This window comes from Gopherus flavomarginatus, chromosome 5 (genome assembly GCF_025201925.1).
Source record: "Gopherus flavomarginatus isolate rGopFla2 chromosome 5, rGopFla2.mat.asm, whole genome shotgun sequence".
Lineage (NCBI taxonomy): Eukaryota > Metazoa > Chordata > Testudines > Testudinidae > Gopherus > Gopherus flavomarginatus.
In genome coordinates this window covers 97,849,820-97,876,521 of record NC_066621.1, presented here as the reverse complement: position 1 = coordinate 97,876,521, position 26,702 = coordinate 97,849,820, and the positions used below count along the sequence as shown (strand labels likewise).

Below are 26,702 nucleotides of genomic sequence, written 5' to 3'. Positions count from 1 at the left end.
GAGGTTTTGGGGGCATATAACCAATGCTGGCTTTACCTTTTCAGTCTCTTCGTTTGGTAGGCTCTAACCAGTAAATATCAGATTATCTGTAAACTACAGTAGGAAGCCTTTCTTCCAGAACAGGGACCTGCCTCCTTAACCGACAGGGCTGCAATATTAAGAGGTCAAGAAGAAACTATATTCTGCTGTAAGGACTTCCCACAAGGAGAGACAGGTGCATAAAACCAAGCTGTTGTTTGGACTTCCAAGGTGGCTGAAGTAACCAATCCTGCTTTATGAAGAGGCATTTTAAGATTTATGTTCAAATAAAACACTTCTTGGTGGTTTCCCTTCAAGATGCAGTCCTCGTCTCAGTTAAGTCCACCTCAGAGGAGTTTCTATATTATGTATTTAAAATAAACAACATCAAGAGCCCAGCATTCTACAGTAATGAGCCTAAATCTTCAGTTTATAGCAGTGGTGCCACTGTAATAAGGGCTATTACTGCTGAATACTAGAGTCCTTTCAAAAATAAAGTTCATCCCAGGTAAAGTCCATTTCTCACAATGTAGTGTAGTTGGGCATTGATTAGAACTTTTTCCCCAAACCTCCAGGGTCAGGAACTGTGAGGTAAGTTAGCCCCTGAGGTAAGAAGCAAGTTTTCTTCACCAGTCAAAGGGATGCAATCAACTCCATTATTTGTTTTTTAAAATGCATAATTCGTTTTCTCTTCATGTTTTTAAAAACATGCTCTGAGGAGCCTGAAATAATATTTTCCCCTCCCACTTCTTCTGTTTTTTCTCAGTTGCAGCATTGATTTCAATGTAATGTTCCTCTGGTATTTCTGCCGATAAAGCAAGTGCAAACGTGGCTGTATTGGTTACTTCCCTGTCAGGGCACCAGCATGATTGGAATGTGCAAAGCTCTGAGGAACACAATGGCCTTGCTGCTGCTGCCACAGCACATGATTTTTGGTATGTTAGATCAAAAGAGTGGTTATGTTGTTTGTCATTTCCAGCCAACTGTAACAATTGGATGGTAGGTTTGTTTTGTTTTTTCTTTCACCTGAGCAGATTGAGAGTGATTCCTTTCGTGAACCACGGGACTCTGAGTCAGTGCAGCAATGCCATTGTTAGTTATATCCTGAAATCAGTGGCACTGGCTCAATAGGAGGGAACACTCTTGATGGAATGAAGTAGCAAATGCAATTTTCCTCATTAGACTGAGAATCCAGTGTGTCGGAGGATGCAGCAGAACACTTCTGGTGTTAAAACATTACCCATCTGAAAGGATCTGAAAGCTGAATGGAGGAAATAAGAGACCAAAGAAGAAGTTCCAGTTTGCCCTTTCAGATACATACACTCCTAGTGTGAGGTCCTGACCTTTGGAGGAACATTTCCTATTATACTGGTGTAACATTCAGGTCATCTGACAAGGACAGGCCAGAGTCCCTCTCTCTTGCTGCTTTCTCTGGCTTACAAAAAGGCTTCCTATCCCTGTGCAGACTGGTGCTCCTCAGCACCCCTGCTCTACCCACTGCCAAAGCCGAAGGCCGATCAGTGACATAGCAGAGATCATCATATGCATAATTCACATTGCCGCAGGGGAAAGTCTGTAGCTTCACCAGTTCTATCCCACCGATATTCCTTTGAGGACAGTGGCTTCTGCTTGGAGAGGCTGGAGATGCCCGAGAACTAGGGGAGGAGCTGCAGTTCCCATCAAAACCTGAATCTTCTCGCTCTGTGGTTGCTTTGAGTTTGGCGTTGGGACAGGAGCGACAGATATTTTCCATCACCCAGGATCCATAGGTTGGGTTCCAAAGGTTTTTGGTTTTGTGTGGTCTGTGTGCCGGCTGACTGCTTGATTCCAGCCTCTGGTTCGAGGTCTGTTGGAACCATGATCCACTGCTGGAATCAGTGAGGCATGGTAGGCTGGGACCTCTGCCAGTCCAATTGCCAAGGTTTTCCACCAGCAGCTCCTGTGGACATTGTCCAGCTTTATGCCCTGCATGATGGGTTTCTAATGTTATGGGAGCCAGCTGAGGTGTGAGTGATGGGTTCACCAGGAAAGGGACCATCCCACTGGAACTATTTGGGCACATCACAGAGCTCCCCTCATCCTCTGATGCTGGTCCACACTCAATGGGCAGCTCTGTGTTGATCACATCAGGGTCCTGAAACAAAGGATTCAGTAATCACATTTTACATTCTGAGCATGTCCAGTTGTGACTTTTCCACACACTTTTTCAGGGAAGTGTTCAGAAAAGTGAGATGATGTTAGCAGTAGTTAGCGCCAGCAATTGTGTAGTGCAGCCATGCATTGTGCAAGCTGCCAGGCACCATTCTGATGGTGCACCTTACTTATGATTTGCCAACACATTTCATTTTAGGGCTTCTTTTGAACACGGGCTGCCATTTGGGATGCCTTATTGATATTAATGAGTAGGCAGAGATCATCAACATCTAATAATTTCCTCTTGCATCTTAAACTAGGCTTGGATCCAGGTCTCCAGCAGCAAAAGGCGAGCAGCTTATCAACCCTGTGCCCTCTCACCCCCATCTTCCATGCCAGTTCAGCTGTGACTTTCACGGAAGTTTGAAAAAACTTGTTGAAGAGTGAAGTAAGGGCCTTAGAAATTGTGATGGGCTCTGGAAACCTGTCCATCGCAAAATCAAAGACTCTTCACTACTGAATGAACTAGGAGGTGGAAGCAGACACTTTTCATAGGAAGGGATTGTATGCATGCTGGTGGGGTGGAGGTAGGTGAGATGAGATAGATGTACAGAAGCACAAATGAAAATACTAGCTGAAGTATACGCCAAGCACAAAGGGAATTGGGAAAGTAATTAGCCAATCAGAGCAATCCATTCCCTCTGTTTTGGGTAATGATGTTTGTATCATAGGATGATCTGGTGCCATAAACAAGTAAAAACTTACCTGTGTGCAGTACTTGATTCTTTCCAGAATGGTGGAGAAATTGGGCCGGTACTCTGGACTGTGCTGCCAACATTGCGTCATGATCCGGTAACTTGAGACATAAATACATATTTATGCCAATTAATAATAGATAATGATAAATCAAAACCACAAATCAATATGGATTCATTTTTCAGGTCTGTCTCTAGGCCCAGTTTTCAGGTCCAGAAGAACTGCACTCAGCACAGGACCCAAGAGGCAGGGCAAAATTAGCCATGTGTCATTTTCATGTTCCCTGATCCTGGGGCCATGGGGGGAAGGGAAGGTGCAATTACTCAGTGCAGCTCTAATTTGTGTCCAGCTGTCAATAGTTCCAAGGGGATTTTCTGACAAATGGAGAATTTCTGGAGAGCACCTGTGCATGCTTCAGTCATGCTTTCTGTCCTCCGGCCACACACCTGATATGCTTCCTAAGGCAGGTGAGTATTCACCACCATGAGGAAATCTGCTGGTAGTTGGTGGCAAAGAGGGCCTGTACTAGACCCCAGAACTGGAGACTGTATTTTTAATTGTATGGAAATTTATTGGTGATGAAAGTTGCCAGGTTACCAGCCCTAGACATTGAAGTCATCGTTTTATTCACAGAACAAGTATAACATGGAAATAGCAATATAACCTTCCTCGCTTTGCCCTGCTTATGTGCCTCAATCAGGTTTTGGAAGGACTCTCTGGTATGAGGTAAGTGTGTAACTGAATCTCCCATTCCCATTGAACCCTGGGACTCTCTGCTGAGACTGCTAAATGGGTATCAATTAATGGTGTTCTTAACGGAAACTTGTGTTAACCTTTGAGGAAAACCTAGGGTAAATAGTTGTTTCGTTCTGGGTGTAGAGAGGGTGGTAGCCATCTTTGATTAGCCAATCTGAATGTTTACTAGCCTTTGACTTATATCTAAGGGTGAGGAGATACTCACACAGGCCCTGGGCAGTTCTTTGGTGGATCCATTCTTCCTCCACTAGTGACAAATTCCAGCACCTCCTGGTTGGTTTTGCAAGGATAGGGCATGTAGCCTAATGAGAAGATCTCCCACAGTAGCACACCAAAGGACCTGCCACAGAAACCAGCCAACAATGCCCCTTAGGCTTTGATTCGTACCCTGTTGGCTTTAGAATTTGGTGTAAAAGGTCTTCAGACAATACTATCTTGGTGCAGCATCCTAAAGCTCCAGATTAATCATACTGATGGAAAATCAGTGTGACTAAAATAAGGGTTTGTCTATACTGGAAAGATAATGTGGATGAAGTTGGGATGTGAAGTTAAAGCACAATAGCTATTTCGGAATAACTCCATGTATAGACAAACCCTTAGAATCAATCTGGATTGTCACCCAAACCTAATTTTGTGAGGTTCCAAAATGTCAGAATAACTCCTTTTAAAGTGGTGTTTCTCTCTGCACTACCTGGCTCTTGAAGTGGAAATACCAAAGCACCATTAAGGTGGCATATCTGGCTTGACTAGCAACATAAAAGTATCAGACATTGCATGAGAGTTCCACTTTCTGTAGACTCAAGATGTTTGCATAGGTGTCCAAACATTTGAATGTTCATAATGCAAGAACAAGGGGACAGCCAATTAAACTGAAAGGTCAAACATTTAAAATTGATCACAGGGAGCTCTTTTTTGCACAACACATTTAACCTAGCAAACTCCCTGTCACAAGATATCATTGAGACCAAGGGTGAAATGCTGGCTCCAATGAAGTCAATATGAGTTTTGCCACTGACTTCAATCGTACCAGAATTTCACCAACCCTTGTCTGATGGGAGCTAGGAAGAAACTTCTGCTAAAGGTAGGTTATCTATAATTGCCCAGTACAGGGATTGTCACACTTTCCTTTGAAATATCTGGTGCTGGCCACTGACTGGTCTGCTCTGATATGACAGATAATCTATTCCTAATCTTTTGAAGGTCCAGGCACTGCTAATTAAATACATTGGCAGGGAACTGGATCAGCGTGGCATTGGAAGCAATGTGCCAGCATCGCTTTAAGAGGATACTGCACTGATAGACACAGTTCTTGATAAACTGAACACCTTCCATTTTCCAGTGTGTTTTCACAAATGCTCTACTGATGGAGATACTTATTTAAAACAGAAAAAGTTTATCTGAAAGGCACTTACATAAATACCATTCCCTCAGCTGCTAGCTAGAGCTTCCACATAAGTCTACTGTCATTTTATATTTCAGTGTCTCAGCAATCCAGTGTGATTATGGAGATAGTAGCAACTAAGAAGTCTTTCAGCTATGGATGCTGAGTGACAGATGCTGAGGGTTGACAAGTTAGAAGCTTCTGACAGTGATGTTATTGAAAATCAGGCTTCTGCTTGTTTGGATTTTAAAACTGCTTTAATATCAGGCATTTAAACAGCCCTTCCTCTCTGCATTTTGCTGCCACATACTGCAAATGTGCGGTCCTGCAGCCAGCTTTTGCAACCTGGACATGCTGCACCACTAGTACCTTAGCATAGTGTTAGGGCACTGCAAGGCTGACAGAGATGCTGTCAACAAGCTCCTCCTTTCCACAGGCTGCAGCCCCTGGCAGTGGAAAGGGGTTCCTGTTGGTCAGGGGTTCAGTGGTGCAAACCTGCTGTAAGACCTGGTCTGCTAGATGACCCAGAACTATCTGGAGCAATCCATAAAGTAGGTAAGGCTGGGTGAAGGCATAAAGTCGGCAAGGCAGAGATGAAGCAGGGTCAGCACACGTGGGAAATACAGTGATTAAGCATATCTTCCAGGCAGATTCTGCCAGTGCGGTCCCTTGAAGGTAAAGAGCAGCAGCATCTTCCCTCAGCAGTGAACTCTGCTTCTGGGACAGCTGTCCCCCAGGCTGTAAATTGTAGCCATTCATAGCATAACATGAAGGAGTGCTGCATACCCAAAGGAGTGTGTCTGCGTATTTTTATGTATTCTATTTATGTTGAGCCAGATTCTTAAATTCTCACTCAGGGCTCATTTAGTCAAAAAACTAATTTAAGTCAAAGTGAAGATTTCTTGATTTCTCCTGTTAGGACTTTGGGCAACTTTGAAATGTTTAAAGCTTTTATTGGTGAGAAGACCTCAATTTCTGATGACCAGCTGACATCTCCACAGGTGCATTGAACTCCCTAAACCCCGCCCCTGGCTTGCAGAGGTGAGTAAAAGGCAATCGTCACCAGGTATCAGTCTTGGAGGTGAAGATCCCCTCTAGGAAAGCCTCTGGTGGCATCCACTTGACAGGCAGCATGGCTCTCCCTCCTTTGCGATAGTAGCTGGCTCTGGGAAGATGAAATGCAAGGAGAATTAAGGGCTTAGAATCAAATTCCATGGGGCTGAAATGGGTCAGATGAATAATGAGCCTTTCCCACTCCACCCCAATTGGGGGCAGAATAAACCTAGACAATTCTGTGTGAGAACTGATAAGTAAGAACTTTGTAACCCTCAGAATTGATAAAAGAGACGAAAACAAATTATTTAAAGATGATTCCTGGGCGAAACAGGGTCGTTGCACAAGTTCAAGAAGCTTGGCCTCTGGTTCAGTGATGGAAGAGGCTAACAACTGAACCAGGGCCTCCTGAAGAACGTGATGCCTTGAAGAATTCACTTATTTTTAGACGGCCAGATGAATGCTTGGCTCTGTGTCCTGTTTTCCCATCACTGAAACTCCACCACAGAGACTGGTTCCCGAATGATTTCCTGGCCTGGTTTTCCTGTTGCCTGCACTTTGTGTGGTCACCTGCACCGGTGCACACTGAATGGGGAGCAGGTCTCAAGTGCAGCTATTTTGAGCTGGGGTGGATTTTACACCCACTTTGTGCAGGTGCAATGACTGTCCAAGGTAGGGTGACCAGATGTCCCGATTTTATAGGGACAGTTCTGATTTTTGGATCTTTTTCTTATATAGGCTCCTATTATCCCCCACCCCTGTCCTGATTTTTCACACTTGCTGTCTGGTCACCCTAGTCCAAGGTGCAGGGCAACAGTCCAGTGTTTATTTCAGACACCTTGTATTTGTCACTAGATTTTTTAAAACTTAAGTGCACTGAATGCCAATGAGCTGGAATTGGTGAATGCATTTGTGCATGCTAGTCTGGACACCAGAAACATTAGTAGTGTGCCCCAAGGCCCTGCCTGGAACAAACCTACATGGAATGTCCAGATTAGCATGTGCAAATGTGTTCGCTCAGTGACTTTCAACCTCTTTTCAGTTGTGGACCCCTAAACATTTCGAATGGAGGTGTGGACCCCTTTGGAAATCTTAGACATAGTGTGCAGAAGCCTAGGGGTCCACAGATCACAGTTGAAAACCACTGTATTAGCTAACTTAACTGACAAGCGATTAACTAGAGAAAATATTCTAGTGTAGACAACTCCCCTAGAGATAATGGCTGGCTCCATTGGGGTGATTCTAGCTCAGCTGTCATGGGACAGCTCCTATTTTTCAGACATACATGTGATCTCTCCACACTCTGGAGATGTCATTTCAGTTACTTTTCTCCAAGCAAATTGAACACTCTTGCCCCTTACCTGTATATATCTCGGGCCATTCCAAAATCACCAATTTTGGCTACTCGTCCTGTCCCAGTGCAGGTCAGCAGGCAGTTCCTTGCAGCTATGTCCCTTAAAAGAGAAATGGAGTTATGAATTATAATACCTTATGAAATGATTACCAGGATAACTGCACTTCCGACACACATTGGTCTCTCTAGGTGCCACCCCCACTTTAGGTGTCAGGCCTCATGCTTATTTAGGGTGGAAACATGCATTTCTCTCATTCTCAGGCCAGGTGGCAGTCCTTTGTATCAGCAGTGATTAATGCAGCAGATCTGCCTTGGGCTCAGACCTTGCAGTACTATTTCCTTGGGGACCAGGTGTTGGAACTAGGGGTGCTGTGGTACCCCTTGGCTTGAAGTGGTTTCCATCATATATAGGGTTTACAGTTTGGTTCAATGGCTCTTAGCACCCTTACTGTACAAATTGTTCCAGCCCCCCTGCCTGGGGACAATCTTCTTAGTGTGTGTGCAATGTGGCTCAGGTGGCACATGACCAGGATTAATCACAGATACTGGTCTGCTGGTTGGATCATTAGTTTCCTCAGCTTGGGCCAGGTACCGACAGGGAGTGCAGCGTGAACTCCGATCCATGCCCGCCCCTTGAGGATGACTGTGGTAATTAGTGACCAAGCAACTTCCTTAAAGTAAAGTATCATTTATTTAGAACAAAAGGATTTCAGAAAAAAAAATCCTAAAATTAATAAACTAGCCTAAACTGCAAAGCCTGCATTTCCCTAATACTTACCGTCCCCTGGATCTGAACAGGCCCAATTTCATTAGACTCCCACTGCAAAGTCTGTCTGTGCCAGCCAGCTCAGCAGTTTGAGCACTGACCTGCTCAAATCCAGGGTTGTGAGTTCAATCCTGGAGGGGGGCCATTTAGGGATCTGGGATAAAAATATGTCTGGGGATTTGTCCTGCTTTGAGCAGGGGGTTGGACTAGATGACCTCCTGAGGTCCCTTCCAACCCTGAGATTCTATGATTGACTGGCTAGACCAGGGGTAGGCAACCTATGGCACAGGTGCCGAAGGCAGCACGCAAGCTGATTTTCAGTGGCACTCACGCTGCCTGAGTCCTGGCCACTGGTCCGGTGGGCTCTGCATTTTATTTAATTTTAAATGAAGCTTCTTAAAACATTTTAAAAACCTTATTTTTTACATACAACAATAGTTTAGTTATATATTATAGACTTATAGAAAGAGACCTTCTAAGAACGTTAAAATGTATTACTGGCACGCTAAACCTTACATTAGAGTGAACGAATGAAGACTCGGCACACCACTTCTGAAAGGTTGCCGACCCCTGGGCTAGACAATAGCTCACCAGTGAACCATACCATCTGCCCTGCAGAGAGGCTTTTCCTTTGATCTCTAATTCCCAGCCTGGCAAACAGTGTTTACAGTGTGTTGGAGATGGTAACAGCTGAAACCCATTGTCTTTCTAGTGTATACCTAGATGGTCTTCCCTGTTTGCTCTTCCCACAGACTTTATTAAGTTAAATCAATATATTCACACAAGAAAGTCTTATAACACCAATGTAAGTTACACAGTTTCTCTCAGTAACTAGGTTGCATATCAATATTCTTAGATTCTTACATCACAGCTTATAGTACTCATAACACGATTACATATCAGTTCCATTCCTGTTACACCTTACATATTTAGGTTTAAAAAAATATATAGGAGCTGATCTGGTGAGCCTTACATGAGTAATCCGTACTCCCACAAGTGACCACACTGAAAATTAATCCCTAGTAGGATTAGGCCTTCATTTATTAAAAATGATTTGTATGTTGTTATAATTCTTATTAATGGTAATTACTACATAGCACCTAAATGCAATTTTTCATCCAAAAATCTCAAAGCATTTTATAAAGGTAAGCACCATCTCCATTATATAAAGTGGGAAACTGAATCAGAGCTCACACAGAGAGTCAGTATTAGAGTTAGGCCAGAACCCAGTTCTGCTTTAACCATTTGCTAACATGGCCTCCTTTCCTCTTTGATTTTTTTTAAAGAAAGACCTCTGACTCCTTCACTTTCTCCATAACTCTCAGTGGTGTCTTGTTTAATGCAAAATGCCATTTGACTGGTATTTCCCAGAAAGAGGTTTGTATTTTCTTGGGGCTGGATCTAGCAAATCATAACTCCTGCACTTACACTTATATCTGTCCTTAGTCATATTTAAATTAACAGTGTTGCATCTGAGAGTAACTTTGCAAGACTGGGCCTTTAATTTGTGACACAGGAAGGAGGTGAATGCATGAGTGAGGCTGGAGAGTTTGTGTTTGTTTTAAAGCACCATTGTGCTCTGAAAAGCACCTTGTTAAAAATAATGAAATGGGGGGGAGGGGCATGTCCGTGTTTAATTGTATCTTGGTGATGGCCAGAAAAATGTGCGTACTTTGCAAGTAAAATATTTCTTCTCACTGCCAGCCTTGAAAACTCCGCCTGCATCTGAAAAACAAGCTGGGGTTTTCCTTTTTACCTCATCACCACAGTAACAAAATTGTTCCAGGATAAATTATAACCTCAGTGACACTTGTGCAATCTCTCTGTCTACAGTGGGTTTAGATAGGTGTAACAGATTGAAGCTTAGTACACAATTATTTTATTGATGCTGTACACAAAGGAATAGGATCCATACTGTTCCCTTGTAGATGTTAAGCTTATTTTAGTCAGTAAAATCAGCAGATAGGACTCTGACTACATACAGGGGCAGATCTGCTGAGTGGGAAGGTGTCTTTTATATAGTCACTTTTCTGAGCAGAAGGGCACTTTAAGGCAAGTTCTGTTATTTGCCTGAAAAATGCGTGTGTGTCTATATCTAAAAAGCAGAAATCAAGCAGAAATAACTAACAGGGAAAATTCTGTATTACCTGAGAATTTTCATTCTAGAACCTTCTGTGTCAGATGGTCTTCACAGTGGGGTGTTCCTCAATTCCAGGGTGACTGGAGGCAGACCAAATTTTGGCTCTGAGGCTGGGATTATGATGGCCCCTCCGAAAGAACTCTCCAGAAAGACAGCACCCAAAACTGAAATACTAACTGTATACAAGTACTATTCAACTCAAACTCTTTGCAGCAGAACCTTAACATAAAATGTAAGGATTTCCCGGAGGAACACCTCTTCCCTTTCAAACTACTCAACAAGCAAGCACAAGTCAGAATAAAACCTTAGATATAATGCGGTCCTCCAAGGGAGGGTCAGACTGTCTGACATGGAGGGTCCGAGAATGAAAATTCATGGTAAGACAGAATTTCCCTTTTCTCAGTTCCCTTTGTGTCAGACAGCCTTCACAGTGGGCCATAGAAAGACACAAATCATCCCTAGGGCAGGAGGAAGGGAGGATTAATATTTACCCATGTAGAACTGAAAATGAACTTATGGGTTACAGGGGCTCCCTGCTCCAAAACACTCCTCTACCAAATGCCATCAGCACAGGTGGGAATGTCAAGTCTAGAGTGTTAGAGAAAAGGTGGCTGGAAGAGCCTGTACTAGCCTTTCAGCCCTTCTCATAAGATACATATGATTTCTCTGCCCACAAAATCGCTGATCTTTTCACAGCATGCATAGTAATGAGAGGAGCTGTACTAAGGCTTTGAATGCCTTTGTTATAGAAATCTTTATTCCTCTGTTGGCGCTCTTCACATCTAACTTATGCATTTCTACATTCTTAGAGTGCTTGGTTTCATTCAAAAAGGCAACAATATCATTTCCTATTACATGAAGAAGACTGTGGTGACCTTGGAGATGGAGACCTGGGGAGTCCACAGAACTACCATGTTTGGTGGAACATGTAACAAGTATAACTGAGAGCAAACCAACCTCTGCAGTCCCTTGGACAAGGAGGTGGTGAGTAGACAAGACAGTTTCAGTGAGAAGAGGAAGACAGCTACCAGCTGTGATGCTGACAAGTAGTTTTATGTGGACCTGTAGATCCTACACACAGATCCAGATTATGACAGGATGTGTGTATTGCTAGAGGACTGATAAGAGGAGTGGTCCTCAGGAATCTGTTGTGTGACAGTGATAGGAGATTCTCATGAATTTCTTACAATGCAACATGCCTGACTCTGCTGTCTGACCTTTCCAAAGAGTGCTGCCTGGAGCCCCGTGGTCAAACCATCTGGTAAAAACATTAGACTGTCTTTTGCTTCAGCTGACTTTGCCCTGATGTGCGTCCGTTGTAACACCAACATCTAAACCTCAAGTTACCCACAGACATCTTCTGTGAATGTCCTCTCAGATGTGAGGAGGGTGTGTATCAGCTTCTCAGAATGAGTGATTATAGATCTTTCCTCACAGCTTCCCAGCTGACGAGCTAGGCAGGTCTGGATATTGGTTCAGGATAGGTCCTCTTGAGCTATGTTTTGTATATTAGTTGAGAGTCTGAGAGAAGGTTTGAGCTATATTTGAATCAGGTCTGAGAACTAAGACCTGAGGGTTTATGAGAAGAGGTTTATAATCATTGTGGCCTGTTCCTTCACAATCTTCACTATCTTTACTTTCAGTGGCTGAGGGAGGAAGGGTATAAAGTAGGCCTTTAAGCCCACTTCTGAGATAAGAGGTGTGACTTTACACCCCATATTCTTCATGGAAATATAGTTATGATACAAATGTGGTATAACTAAGATATACTTTATGCAAGATGGCTCATGTAAGGTATCATTGGCGGGGGCGGTTCTATGTATTCTGCCGCCCCAAGCACGGCAGGCAGGCGGCTTTCGGCGGCGTGCCTGCAGGAAGTCCACCGGTTCACCGGTCCCACCTGCTGCCGAATTGCTGCCAAAGCCACAGGACTGGCGGACCTCCCGCAGGCATGCCGCCAAAGGCAGCCTGACTGCCACCCTCACAGCGACCGTCAGGCCGCCCCCTGCAGCTTGCCACCCCAGGCACGCGCTTGGTGCGCTGGTCCTGGAGCCAGCCCTGATCATTGGAAAGGCTGTGATTTACTGAATATGTTTATCCAATTTGTATGCATGTATCATTTTTGTACCTGAAGCTGGGAATATTGACCATGTCTCTGTATTTCAAATGTGCTATGGTGGATGAGGCCAAACACTGTTAGTGGCTTATTGAAGAAATTCACACAAACATAAGGATTACCCAGGAACTGTGTGAATAGACACCTCTCAGATATAGCTCTACACAATGTGAATTGTTTGACCCAGCTCAGATAGGTCTTTACAGTGGGAACTGTTTGACCCAGGTCACAGCAAAAAAGCTTTCCAGCAAGTGGGGGGAAGACATAAAAGAGAGACAATGACAACAGGAGGGGTCCTCACTCTCCCTACAACCACACAACTGAAAACACCTGAGGAACAAAGACTGAACTGTGAGAAGCGATGGTCCCAGGCTAAGATCTTTAGCCTGTGTATGAGAACCTGGGAAAGCCAAGGCAACCTGTGCCTTAAGAATCTGCCAGTCTGTTTATCACTCCGGGTGAGAATTTGCTAATTTGTATCCTATCTATCTAGTGTGTCAAGCTTAGTTTGCACGCTATGTTTCATTTGCTTAGTAATCTGCTTTGTTCTGCTTTCTATCCCTTGACCCACTTACAATCTGCCTTTTATAGTTAATAAAATTTGTTTTGTTTATCATTAAACCCAGTTTATGCAATGTCTAGCTGGGGGGCAAGAAGTCATGCACACCTCTCTTCACACTGAGGAAGAGGGAGAATTTTATGAACTTGAGCTGTACAGATATTTCTATACAATGCAAAACAGTAGTATTCTGGATTTAGAATCATAGAAGATTAGGCTTGGAAGAGACCTTGGGAGGTCATATAGTCCAACTCCCTGCTCAAAGCAGGACCAACACCAACTAAATCATCCCAGCCAGGGCTTTGTCAAGCCAGGTCTTAAAAACCTCTAAGGATGGAGATTCCACCACCTCCCTAGGTAACCCATTCCAGTTTGTCTCCCAAAAGGAGTAGGCGTGTGAGTGCTGGGGAGCCCTCTCATACAGAGCTGACTTCTGTCTGTGTCTGCAGCGGGCTGTGGCCCTACCTCTGTGTGTGTGTGTGCTGAAAGAGGCGGGAGAGCCTAATTCAGCTAAGCAAGGAGAAGGAGCCCAGGCTGATTGAGCAGGGGAGGCTCAGCTGAACCCCACCACATCAGGTCGCATCCCAGAATGGGGTCTAACCTGTCACAAGAGGATCAACAGCCTCTGCTTTCAAGTATCTCCTCCTCTCCTCTTTTGGTTCTCCAATGGGATTTGGGTGTAAAGAAGTTCATCAATAGGCTTCCAACCTGACCAGAGATGCACCAAAAAGCTAGCTGATCTAGACTGCATTCCCTTAGTTCTAAGTGTGCCCTGCTGAGCCAGTTGACCCTGACTCTCCTTCTTGGTATAGAACCCTAAAGAACAGAGTTGAGAGCATCTGTCCTTGACATGAACAAGGCTACCTCTCTAAGCAGCGCTGAAGGTTTTCTGCCTTCTTAGCAGTTATATACACACTTAAAAAAGATCGTCTGTTGGAAAAGGAGTGATCTTGATGTCCGTAACATGAGGCAGGTTGTACCCCATGTCTCCTACTTGGTCTATGTACCCTCCCACCCCGCAAGTCATATAGGAGTCCAGATATGTTCCGCCATCATGGTGTTCGGAATCTGTAGTTAAGACCAGCTTCACTGGAAACTATGATCAGATAGCTGTTAAATAATATTAACAATAAATTCACCAAGTGATGCTAGTACTGGATCTGTACCAAGATCTTCATATTTGCTGCAATTGCTGTCTGGAAGTGAAGCAAGAATAGGACTGATTATCCACATGAGACCAAGTAGCACAGCAGCTGAGTCAGAGATTTTATCTTAGGAGACGTGTGCTAATGTTTGACAAATCAGACAATATATTCTTCTGAAATAAAGATAGTCTTGGATGATAACTTAGATGCTGAAATTTTGTGAGAGCTGTAACTGGCCCTTCCACTTGTTCGCACAAAGCCATGTTTCCGAAGGCTTTTAGCTGTGTCTTCTGGGCCCTGTATAATCAGATGAGAATGCTGGCCAGACCAGAGCAGACATGTATCCCTTACACTTGAAGGGATGGATGATATGGAATTTGTGAATACCCAGGTAGAATTTGAGTCCAAACGGAAGTACTCTATATTGTTAATGCATCTTCTTGTAGCAGAAGCTACAGTATCCCCTGTGAATGGCTTGCCAATTACAGAACCAATTTCTCCTCTCTTGGTTTTCACATCTCAACTGCTAGAACAGGGCCTCATCCTCCCTGATTGAACTGACCTCGTTATCTCTAGCTTGCTTGCTAGCACACATATATATACCTGCCCCTGGATATTTCCATTACATGCATCTGAGGAAGTGGGTATTCACCCACGAAAGCTCATGCTCCAAAACGTCTGTTAGTCTATAAGGTGCCACAGGATTCTTTGCTGCTTTTACAGATCCAGACTAACACCGCTACCCTCTGATACTAGTATCCCCTGAGTGACTCTCCCTGATCATATCTTCAATAGATCTCCATGAGATTTATTTTCATATTCTGAAGTTTTAGGAAATAATGCTATAATTATGAATTTCAATATTTCTGCCTGGAATACTGATCTCCTTATGGACTTGTTGAGAGACCTGAGATCTAAAATGGGCTGCATGCCATTGTTTCTCTGTACCACAAAGAATCTTGTGTCCCTTCCAAAATGTCTCTCTTGCCACTGAACTGGTTCTATCATTTCAGTGCGTAAGAGTTGGACTATTGTGCCCTTCATCTTCTGATGCTATGAAGAGACTTTGCTGGTTTCTTTTAATATACTTTGTGAAAAGGACAAACTTGTTCCTGGGATAAGGAGTGAGTTCTACTGAATATTCTTCCCTGATGTTCTCAAGCACTCATTTTCTGAGCAGATTCACCCCCATATGATGGCCCACAGAGAGAGAAAAATCTCTTGGAACACTCAAAAACAAAAGAAATGTTTGGGGTTGGATGGTTTTTCCAGAGAATCCCAGCCTGATTCTTCCAACTCTTAAGATAGGTAGCAATGACCTCTTCCTGCTGCATAAATCTCTATACTGGAACCTGGAGGGACAATGGCTTCAAAGAGAACACTGGCTGAGATAAGAGAGCTTGAATAGTCTCGCACTGGAAGGAGGGAGGGACTAGTCCCTGGCATACAGCCTCAGTGACTTCTTTGTCTCTGCGCTCCCTAAAGAGAGCATCAACAAAATATTTGGAAGGACACCAGATGTTATCTCGCAGTTCCAGTTTCTTCAGTTGGAGTCATACTTGCCCCCAGGACCTGTCTTTGGAAATTTTGAATGTACAGCAAATCAGAGTCAGGTGAAGCACCAGGCCTGAAAAAGCTACATGGGAAAGGTAGTTTAAATTGATTTATGGAGGACTTGGAGTGTATGTGTGTGTGGGCACATGCTCACAAGGGCATCCCAGGAGTATGTAGACCTGCGCAATAAGAGGCTGCAGCTAATACTCCCCAGGCTGCGGCCGCTGTATCCAATTTTAGTCTGAGTGAAGATCATATTGTCCTGTCTCCCTAGTTGGTATGACTATACACTTCACTGTAGAGGACAGCAGGCTTAAGCTTAGGCAGAGTAAGGAAGATCTTTTTTGTTCTTAGGTACAAGTAGGTCTTGCTAGGGAATTCCCACTCCAGCTTCATCACAGCCTCAAAGCAGGTGAGGAAGGATTACACAGCTCTTCAGCTTTGCCTGTTTCTTTGATTTTAGGGTTTCATTTTCTAAAAAACATAAGCATTTGTGAAGCTAGAGCCCCCATTCATGCTTAACTCTGCAAAGTTTAGTTGAGAGTCTGAGGTATCTCATTCAAAGCCTCAGCCTTAGCGATTTCCTCCTTTCCTTTAGAGTGGGAGTCTCTCCTGAGAGGTTTTAAGACTTTGCACTGTCTCTTTAAGAGCTGGTTGTGACCAATATCCTTCACCAGTCCCTGGGCCAAACACCTGAGAGTAGGGATCCTGTGCATGGGTTAGTGTGTTACCAAGCAGCCTGGAAGGACAGTCTGCAGGCATGAATCCTGCATGCCTCCCGAAGGAAAGCAGCAGCCACTTCATGACATCCGGTGGGACACCTAGAGGCTGGTCCATCTCTTGGAGAGCAGGATCTGAATTTCTTCACCCGCGCACTCCCTGCTGCTGTGTCTGGGCTAAGTGGGGACCAATTGTACCCAATGAAGAGTGAGCTGTAGCCACTGGAGACAACTTGCCCATTGGTCTCTGAGAATTCACAGGAGTTGGAATGTTTCATGGCTTGCTTTGAAAGCTGTGGGAATAGGGATCCCATGTCTGGGGGAGGGGAGAGGGTTTGAAAAAAAAATTGCCCCATACTCCATGACACTGGTTCTGACCTGGTCTCAATGGAGAGAATTTCCATGTGACCTGCTCAATGATCTCGGTCTGGACCTTGCCCCCATGTGAGCTGGGTTCCTGCAGGCTACTCGACTGCCTGCCTTTACTGAGGGCAGAAAGCCAAAAGAATTTGAGTGTAGCAGCTTTGAGGAGAAAATCCTTGAGGGCAATGAAGAAATCAAGACACAGAGAAAAGTCTTTCACAAATCCTATGCCAGGTCCGCTTCAGAGGGAGTCCTGGATTCTACCATATGTGCCACTTGGAAGCAAAGCAGTCTGGGGAGTTCTCCCTGAGGGCCAGTCTGAAAACAAGGCTCAGAGCAAAGATCTGACTCATCATAGAGATGGTGAACACCCCACTGTGGAGACTTTCTGACATGGAAGAGACTGAGAAACAGTTTATAAGATAGCTATGAAACTCCTCAGCCTCTCACATGTAATTCAGCATCTGATGAGCACTTCCTTTGTCTCACTGTATCGACTATGCTGAGTAAGGGGTGCCACATACCTGTATCAGCCCAGGAGGAGCTGCAGAAAGGAAGTGTGACTCAGAACCATCCCCACCCCCGAGTTAGAATTCTTCTGCAGCTCCTGCTTTGTGCAGGAGGTAGCATATGCTGTGTTGGATGATTACCAGGCATAACATTCACCGCCCTCCACTAGTCCCTCTACTGCCTAGTATGGGAGGGGGGGTGAGAGAGGGCAGCACAGTCCTGGATCCACCCACTCCCTGCTTCTTTCTGCCTGCTTGGGCTCACAGACCGGGTGCTCCCTTCCCAGACAACTGTGCAAGGGGTTAGGGTTGGGACTTTACATCCCTTCACTCTCCCACACAATCACAATTTTGCCCTGTGTCAGTAAGCTGGCAAGCCAGCCCAGTCCTGAGTTGTTGACATCCTTTTTAGAAATGTTTACATTGAGAAGATACTATTAGAATTTTCATATGTTGTATTGTGCTTAAGTAAATAATAATCCCTTTATAGCAACATTCATCTGAGGATTTTAAAGTGCTTTCTATTTGTTGACCTTTACAAGATCCCTTATTACATTCAGTTTACAGTGGGGGAAAACTGAGGCATAGTGAAGTGACTTGACTGAGGCCACATGTTGAATCAGTGGCAGAACTGACAACAAAGAACCCCAGCATCCTATCTCTTCCACTGCCCTAACCACAAGCGCACATTCTCACCTATAATGCTAAGCATGAGGAAAGCAAACACCAGCCTCACAGTTCCCTGCTCAGATTGTTGCCTGCCTCGTTTCCCCCTTTTCTTCCAGTCACTCCAACTCTTGCCTAGCGGTATAGTGGTTAAGCCTGTTTGCTCTGCAGAAAGGGGATGTGTGTGTGCACATGTGCTTCTACCTGGGTGTGGATACTCTGCTCTGCCTGCCTCTTTGAAGCCTTCCCTTCCTGGCATACCTGCAAGCTGCACCCTGTTACTGTGTAGCACACACACCATGGGCATGTCTATGCTGGAGGTATAATTTTTAGCTCGGGTAGATATACTCATGCTAGCTTTGATTGAGCTAGACTGCTGAAAAAGAGCAGTGTAGCTCTGGCTGCATGGGCAGTGGGACAGGCTAGCTATCCTGAGTACAATCCCATCTGAAACCTACTCCCTCCTCCTGGGTGTGGGTCCCTGCTCCTTCCACTGACATGAGCTGGGCACCTGGTGGCCTTTAGAACAAGGGCGGTGACTATGGTGCTATGACAGAATTCCATGAATTGCAACCAGCTCTCAGTTGAAACTGAGAGATGCTGTCAGTCAACTGGGAATTTTTAGAAGCTACTCATAGCAACTGTTAGCTCATCTCTAGCACTTCATCCACAGATTGTAGGGCGGCAAATCTCATGATCCTGATTTTGCAGATGAGGAAACTGAGGCACAAAGAGGTGAACTGACTTGCCGTGAAAGCATGGCAGCGTGGGCGGCAGCGTGGGTTAGCTGCTTGAGTACATACCCTGGGGCCCAGGTTGGTTTGCACAGTTTGGGCTGCTGCCCAGGCTGTTGCCGCTTCATTGCTGTTGCTATCTGAGCTAGCTAGATCAAAGCTAGCTTGGGTATGACTACATGTGCCTCGGTCCCACCTGTGATTGCAGTGCAGATACACCGTTCCTCTCTGTTCAGCATCCTACTGCACAAGTCCTGCTTTGCTTTACCCTGAATCTCCTGCTCTCTGCTTCCCTAGTCAATGGTTCTAACGTCAAAGGTTATTCTGTGCTGATGCTACTCTAAAACAATCAACAAGTCAATTACAGTGAGGTCAGAAGAGCCAGAAATAAGCTACTCCTTAGTCTCATGCACATTTGGATAGGGTAATGCTACCATCTAGTGGAAAGCAGGAAGAACCTCAAGTGTGTATGCGATAGATATCCAGTAGATTAGGGGTCGGCAACTGTTCAGAAGTGGTGAGCTGAGTCTTCATTTATTCACTCTAATTTAAGGTTTTGCGTGCCAGTAATACATTTTAACGTTTTTAGAAGGTCTCTTTCTCTCAGTCTATAATATATAACTAAACTATTGTTGTATGTAAAGTAAATAAGGTTTTTCAAATGTTTAAGAAGCTTCATTTAAAATTAAATTAAAGTGCAGAGCTGACCCGGGCAGTATGAGTGCCACTGAAAATCGGCTCACGTGCTGCCTTCTGCATGCGTGCCATAGGTTGCCTACACCTGCAGTAGATGAACTGCTGAAGTATACACAGCCAAGGGAGAGATTTTTAGAAGTACGAAGGGCAGCAAAGAGCTTAATTCCCATTGAAAATCAAAAGGATTTGGGCACCTAACTCCCATTTTTGCCTCTGAAAATCTTTATTCATAATGTTGTGCTTTAGCACTGTATGCAAAGCAGCAGAGTTCACACCATTTTGTCATGTTATAACATGGAAACCACTATAATATTTGCTATTAAAGTGACATCATTAGTTGTGCTGTGTTCAGTGATTAGCTAACGCCGGAAGACCTTCCTAGTCATTAGTTATATTCTTGATTGACAGTTCACTTAGGCAGTCACTTGTGAAGACGCTGCAATAGGTTATCTTAATGATTACCTAGTATACAAGGAATCCTGCCTGCTTTTGGCTTTAGACCAAGCGCTAACTTCAGACCACTTTTCAAGTCAGATAGGTCCGATCTCAACCTGCTTATGGTTTTTGCTTCAGAAACATGGGAAATTCCTGTATCCACATGTTTTTTGCAGTGAAACCTGTCAAAACCCTAGGGGTTCAATTGAGCTTCTCCTTGAGATCTTAATCAGTCTATCTTGGGGAACGTAAAACCACATGGATCCATACTGAAAAACGTGTGCATATTCCATTGCAAAGGGAAAGCCATAGGCTTTGTACAAGCCCAGTGGAGTTCAAGCAACTTTCACACTGGTCCGGACTGCCCCATCTCACCTGTGGATGAAGTGGTTCTCCTCCAGATATTTGCAGCCACAAGCAATGTCCCTGGCTATGTTCAACAGGTCCTGCATTATCAGAGTGGATGGCTGATTCTGGATAAGAGACAGATGCACCCAGGTGAGAAGAGGAGAAATGTGGTGGGGTGGGGGAGAGAGTATAAGAAAAATAGAATAGTTGGAGAGATAGCAAAGGAAGGAGAGAGAAACAGAAAAGTGAGGGGAGGAGAGTCAAAGAAGAGAAGAGATTTCTATTTAAGGTTGAAGTTTGCCAGACCCAGGAAGTGAGTCTATTAGATTCCCCCCTGAGAGTGTGTGAGAGAGTGAGTGTTGGCCCAGTCTAAATAAAATGGCCAACACCTCTATCAAAGGTGTGAAGCGAGAACTGCCCACTGCAGTGAGTAGTGTGAAAATAAGCACAAAGGAGCTTTAAAAATTGGGAGAAGGGAGAAGTGGGCTTCTAAAGAATGACTCTGGGGATGCTAATGGGTCACACAACAAAAAAATGCAAAGCTAGCAGGGTGTCACTAGTCACCACTGGAGCACCTTCTTCTGGCCATATCTGGGGATTAACTCTCCCAGTCCAATGTCCCTCCTGTGGTTGCTCATTCTCCCTGTCTCACTTGCTTGGGACTTCACTGCTCCCACTTCATGGCTTGGCCCTCCGGCCAGGTCACTGTAGTCCTCCCTTTCTAGGATAGCTTGGGACCTGCTGTCCCAGGCAATCTTTCCTCTCACTATGCCTTAACAGCACCACTGCCTTGTGGTTGGTAGGGAAACCCAGCCCCCGCTACACTGGGTTCCAGCCTAGGGACCCTACAACAAACAGTCAAGGGCTGCACAGTCCTGAACCTTACTGCTGTATCCCTGGGCTACTTCCTACCTTGCCCTCCTAACACTGACTGCAACCCCCACCCCCATCTCTCAGCTACTGGGCTTAATACAGGCCCCTCCCATTCCTCTCCAGCTGAGCCTCATCTCTAATTAGTTCTTGTTCCTTGACTGTGACTCCTAGGTATAGCCTAGGTGGTTAATAGGCCCACCTGGCCACCTTAGGCCTTGTGTGGGGTAGACATCCTATCACAGTGGGACTGACTGAGAACAGCACAGCTTAACTCCCATAGTGCTGGGAGTGGGGATTTCTCTGAGCTAAAAAAATCTGCATTGGGTCTACAGTGTATTCAGCAAACTGTTGCGTGATTGCTTAGACAGACCCAAGGTGTTTCCATCAGTCTGTGCACTAGCGAGCCAGGGAGAGCTACAGCATGTACGTATGTACGTGCGTGCGTGCGTGTGTGTGTACAGCAGCCTATGTAAAGAGCCCCCTTTGTGTTTATTATTCCTGAGTCTGACCTCTTCCCCGTCACAAGGGATGTTACAGGGCTGGAGGTCATTAGGGTTTGGTGCTGGCACAGAGTAGTGCAGTCACTCATCTTTGCTCTCCCGCACTCTCCTTCCATTCAAAATCCTGGATGGATGTGTTTTTTGTTTTTTGTTTTTTTAAAAAACCTCACTAATTTTTGTTGTGTGACCCATTAGCATCTCCAGCATCATTCTTTAGAAGCCCACTTCCCCCTTCTCCCACTTTTTAAAGCTCTTTTGTGGTTATTTTCATACTGCTTGCCGCAGCAGGCAGTTCTTACTTCACACCTTTGATAGAAGTGTTGGCCATTTTATTTAGACTGGGCCAAACCCCCCTCCCCTCCACCTGTGACACCCACTTATTCTCTGGCAATCATTTCTTCCCCTGCAGGGAAAGTTCCTTGGTGTGTCTCCAGGAAGGTGTTATGACAAGTGCTTTTCCAGTGCTCTAGGGCAAAGTGGGGAGAAATTACTACCAAGCTCAGTGAAGCTCCTGGAGATGTCAGGTCAAATTGCTCTTTTTTTCTCCTGTTGTTTCCGGATGCTGTTATCTTGTTCATTTCACCGCCTGGAACCATGTAATTAGTACTCCAGCTGTTGACAGCTGGTGTTTAATCAGTTAGATGGGTCGTGTCTTTATTGTACAAAACACTTGGACATTTGCCATTGAAGGTTACAGTTAGAAACAGTTCCGTATAAAGGTGAAAGCGAAGGAGTAAATAAGAAAGACAGGGAGGCAGAGATCAGCATATTTTGGGATACCTCTGTCAGGAGGCCAATGGAGTTTCATTTTTACTGTGGCAAAACAAACCCATGGCAAGATCTAGAGCTGGCTGAATTTTTTAGGCATATTTCTTTGAATTTGGAAGGGCTGTTTTGGTTCAACTACATTCTTGCCCCTTTTTATTTTGTTGCTAACAAACATTCTTGATAACAGGTTTGTTTTCACACAAATGTTTAGGGAATGACTGTTCTTCACACTACTCATATTCGCTATGTGCAAATGAGAACATTAGCTCTTCGCTGGTGTTTAATCACTATTCATCGTTCCATAGGCCTTGTCTCCTCACAAAAGTTGTACTACTTTCACTATACTGACGTAGTTAAAGCCCTACAACCTCCTTGCTGTGGAGGTGGTTGAATGTACTTATACTAGTATAATTTATTCTAGTATGAGAAGGGGAATAAACAACACCTGTATTATGCAGTGTAACTGTAGCTGTGTTGGGCCCAGGATATTAGAGAGACAAGGTGGCTGAAGTAATATCTTTTATTGGACCAACTTCTGTTGGTGAGACAGATAAGCTTTCAAGTGGACCTGGAGAAGAGCTCTGTGTGTCTTGAAAGCTTTTCTCTCTCACCAACAGAAGTTGGTCTAATAAAAGTTATTACCTCAGACACCTTGTCTCTAATATATCTGAAAGACACCTTTATACTGCTATAATTGTGTCCATACTATGGGTTGTAGCTAATTGATATAGCTACACCAGTAAAAAAAAATGGTTGTAGAGTAGGCCTTATTCTCTTATTTAGAAAGTTTCACTCATCCACTCAGGGAGCAGAAGCAATACTATGTGAGTTACATGACCAGTAATACACTCTGAATAACCAATTGCAAATAGGTGAAATTAGCAGTTTGTGAACTGCCAATACGTTGAAAGCTGCTCATCCAAATTATTCCTGGAGCCTTTTGCCCATAACAAATACATCTGTGGAAATCAGCATTGATTCATGATCAACCCACAAACAGAAAACCCAGGACTAATTCCAGGTTGTTATTTATTTGCATTGGCTATTTCATTCAGCACTAATGGTACATGTAGGGCCAGGTCTTCAGCTGGTGTAAACTGACATAGCTCCACTGAAGTCAGTGTTGATCTATGCCAGCTGAAGAGCTGCTCCAACATCTTCCCATTAACGAGGGTCCTTGCTGTAATTTCAGCTCTTCACTTGACACAGCAATGTGACGAAGGCTGAGGGAACATTCTCAAGTGCTGTTGTCCAGCTGACCCTGGCAGAGAACAGGGGAAGTGACAGGAAAACAGCCTTTATTCTGTGTCCTCCTTGATTGCTAAAAAGCTGGATCCTTTGAAATATGTGATCAAGTATCATTTTCTATTATTGGCATCTGCTCAAGTCAAGGGAAGGGTGGAAAATGTCCAGAGGTTTATAGGAGTTGGGAATCAGAAATCAGCCCTATTAAAATGCCATAATGAAAACAGACACAAGTGGAAAGGGGAAGATGGTCTCACCAGCCGGGGTCGATTCTGCCGAAGGAAGCTCTTCATATCTCCACCGGCCATGAGCTCCAGCAGAATGAAGCGAGGCAGTGTTTGAAGGCTCACGCCAATGCACCGCACAATGTTCTGGTGACTGAACTTACTGTGAATCAACCACCACAGCAACATGGAAAGGAGAAGACAAAATCAGAGAGGGGATAAAACCTGTTACCCAACTCCCCCCTGAACTTTGGTGATTCAGATGAAATACAACCTGATTGTGAAACACTCTGTCAAAGCAAATCCTGACCTCAGCTAAATCAAAGCATGGTGCCCTCAGCCCAGCTCTGCTTACAAGGAACCCAAAGAGATTCTGCTTGGCTTTGCTTAATCGAACTTCCTCAGAAAGTGGGAGAAAACTGGCAAAAGCTACCAAATACAACAGTGCCTTCTCTCCACCCACGCCTGCCATGATCTTCTAATGCAGAGAAGATTCATGGATTTAACAGTGACAGGGTCATGGGAGAAAGGAAACATGATATCTTAAAATCCAAAATATTACAGCTATTTGAAATGAAATGTTATCGTGGGGATTTGTTTTTTTTCAGTGTTTGTTAAATAAATTTCTGTGTAGCTGGGGGTTTCAGTTCAGTGTCCAGTCTGCCAAAAACAGGGTTAGCTCATGCCAATTGTAGCAATTGGTTTTGTAATTTTTTCTGTCCTCAGGGAACTGGGTTGAGACAATAAACTCATTTAACATATGCTGCCAAACTATCATCAGAAGGTTGTGACTTTTGATCACTACCAACCTGGGTTAGATATGAACTGAGGACTTTGGCAGGGGTGGCAGGACAGAGAGGGTAGCCCCTACTAAATAAATCAAAACATTATGAAATGGTCTCGTGGGTTGCTTTTAAAAATCATGTATCAGCACTGCTGCCTCTTGCCTTGCCAATCAGAACTCCAACAGTCTGCGGGAGATGGACTGATGTCAATAGTTGAGTCCCAGCAGCATGTCCTAGCTGTGAGATGAAGTCATCCACATACAAACACCTTCAGGAATGCTTTTATTCCAAACACTCAAGAAGGGGCAGAGCCATAAAAATAAGTAACTCCCAGCAATACATTTCACAATGTCTTTCAGACACTTTTTTTTGTCTAAAAGCTTAAAAGAAATTATAATAGGTGTGGCTCTTTCTGGATTTTTCCAGTGATTGCTTTGCCAGGCAAGATCTGGGCAATGCCACAGTAAGTGACAGCCACCTCCCCAGTAAATCTGCTGTATGCTGTGAAAGAGATTAGGGGAGTTCTTCCAGATCATCTCCCTTTTTTCAAACTTCCTTTTGGAGCTTGATGTAGTGGCATAAACCCCAGGTTTGAAATACCTAGAGTGCCTGGAATTATGGGGATGGCTCAGCTCTCTAGCTTTCCTAGGCAGATAAATTATACACCACCTAGCTCATTATGAGAAGGTCTTTAAAATCCAACCTTATCAATTGTCTGATCTACTCTGCACAGACATCAAAAGATAGATTGTGCCTGAGTAGCACTGGCCTGCGCTGAGGGAGGTGATGAGCTGCACTACACCTCCTGGAGCTCCCCGGCACACACTGGTTCCCTGTTCACAAATTCACCCCTCGAGGGTTCAGCATGCCCCATTCTGCTGCCTGGTGCAGAGGAGGGGCAGAGACATGGGGCCTTTAGGGCGACTAGTGCTGCAGAAGGCATTGGGAGGGAGAAGTCTCTGTTGTTAGGGGAGCACAGGAGCTACAGTTGTGATTGGCTACTGCTTAAAGGGCACAAAGGGGAAGCTTCATGCACCATCTCTTTGTGCAGCCATCCATGCAAGAGACAGGTCCAGGGTTGTTCCTAAACACCCCATAGCATTTTTAATAAGAGAAGGGTTTGCCCCAATATCCTGGGCTGAAAACTCTCTCCTTGGCATGCAGCATGTTGTGCGCCAGCTGACTGCTGCTCTCCACCCCATTGGTGGCTGAATTTCAGTAGGGTTGCATGGCTATAGGGACAAACCCTGTAGTTCACATATTACACAGCTTTCCATTCAATCAAAGGGAGTTTCCTTACACAAAGACTGCAGGACGTGAGTCCTACATGGCCAAGGGCCCTGGGATTTCCTGAGATGAAAGATACAATATACATGTAACACAGTTAAAAGAATTTAGTGCTTATTTCCCAAACAACCACTGGAGAAATTACTGGTTATTTCAGTAAAGCCGAAAGTAAGAGTCTCATGTACAAAGTGGACACATGTCCATTAGAAACTGAGCTGTCACTAACTCATAGGCCGCCAAACAGCCATTGGCTATAGCAATTTGTAATTAATATCAAGCAGGGCTGGATTGGAACCAGTGATTTGAATGTGAAAGTCTCGCCATCCTGTTATTAATCTCCTGAGTCAGTGAGTTAATTTTCTGGTTAGAAATGTACCTGATTATCAGCGCTTCCATCAGAAAATCCATCTCGTCCTGCTCAGAACAGATTTCTGGCAATGTCTGTTGAGAGGGAACGAAAGGGGAGAAGCACCCAGAAGAAACAAAGATATTTAAGAGAAGTATAAAGAAGCCAGTGAAGACACAATACGATTAAGTGGTAGCTATGGTATGAGTGTCTGTCTCTCTCCTCTTCCAATTCCCTACTTATTGGGTCATATACGACTCAAGAGGTGGGAAAGAAACAAGAGCCGACTGACCTACGTGAAGAATATCCTTGTGTGTGCATTTAACTACATGCAGTGCTTTTGTTTAGTTCATTTAAAATAGTGGTTCTTAACTTGGGCTGCATGCACCCCCTGGGGGGGTGCGAGACGTGCCAGATAATTTTAGAAGGTAAATCATCGAAAACACAAATTAAGCACAAACATGTAAGTACAA

At 44.4% G+C, this 26,702-nt stretch overlaps 1 protein-coding gene across 3 annotated transcripts in view; it reads right to left on the bottom strand.

Annotated features, from left to right (window-relative positions):
* Positions 1 to 530: 530 nt before the first annotated feature.
* Positions 531 to 26,702, bottom strand: part of LTK (leukocyte receptor tyrosine kinase) — a 159,260-nt gene continuing 133,088 nt past the window's right edge. For all 3 annotated transcript variants that reach the window (XM_050954786.1, XM_050954787.1, XM_050954788.1), the window contains 8 exons: positions 26,260 to 26,324; positions 23,845 to 23,974; positions 20,229 to 20,326; positions 7,459 to 7,551; positions 6,108 to 6,209; positions 3,869 to 4,003; positions 2,917 to 3,007; positions 531 to 2,152 (listed from right to left, as the gene is read on the bottom strand). In XM_050954786.1, coding sequence (XP_050810743.1) covers positions 1,382 to 2,152; positions 2,917 to 3,007; positions 3,869 to 4,003; positions 6,108 to 6,209; positions 7,459 to 7,551; positions 20,229 to 20,326; positions 23,845 to 23,974; positions 26,260 to 26,324 — 1,485 coding nt within the window. In that variant the 3' untranslated portion in view covers positions 531 to 1,381. The remainder of the gene's footprint in view (positions 2,153 to 2,916; positions 3,008 to 3,868; positions 4,004 to 6,107; positions 6,210 to 7,458; positions 7,552 to 20,228; positions 20,327 to 23,844; positions 23,975 to 26,259; positions 26,325 to 26,702) is intronic.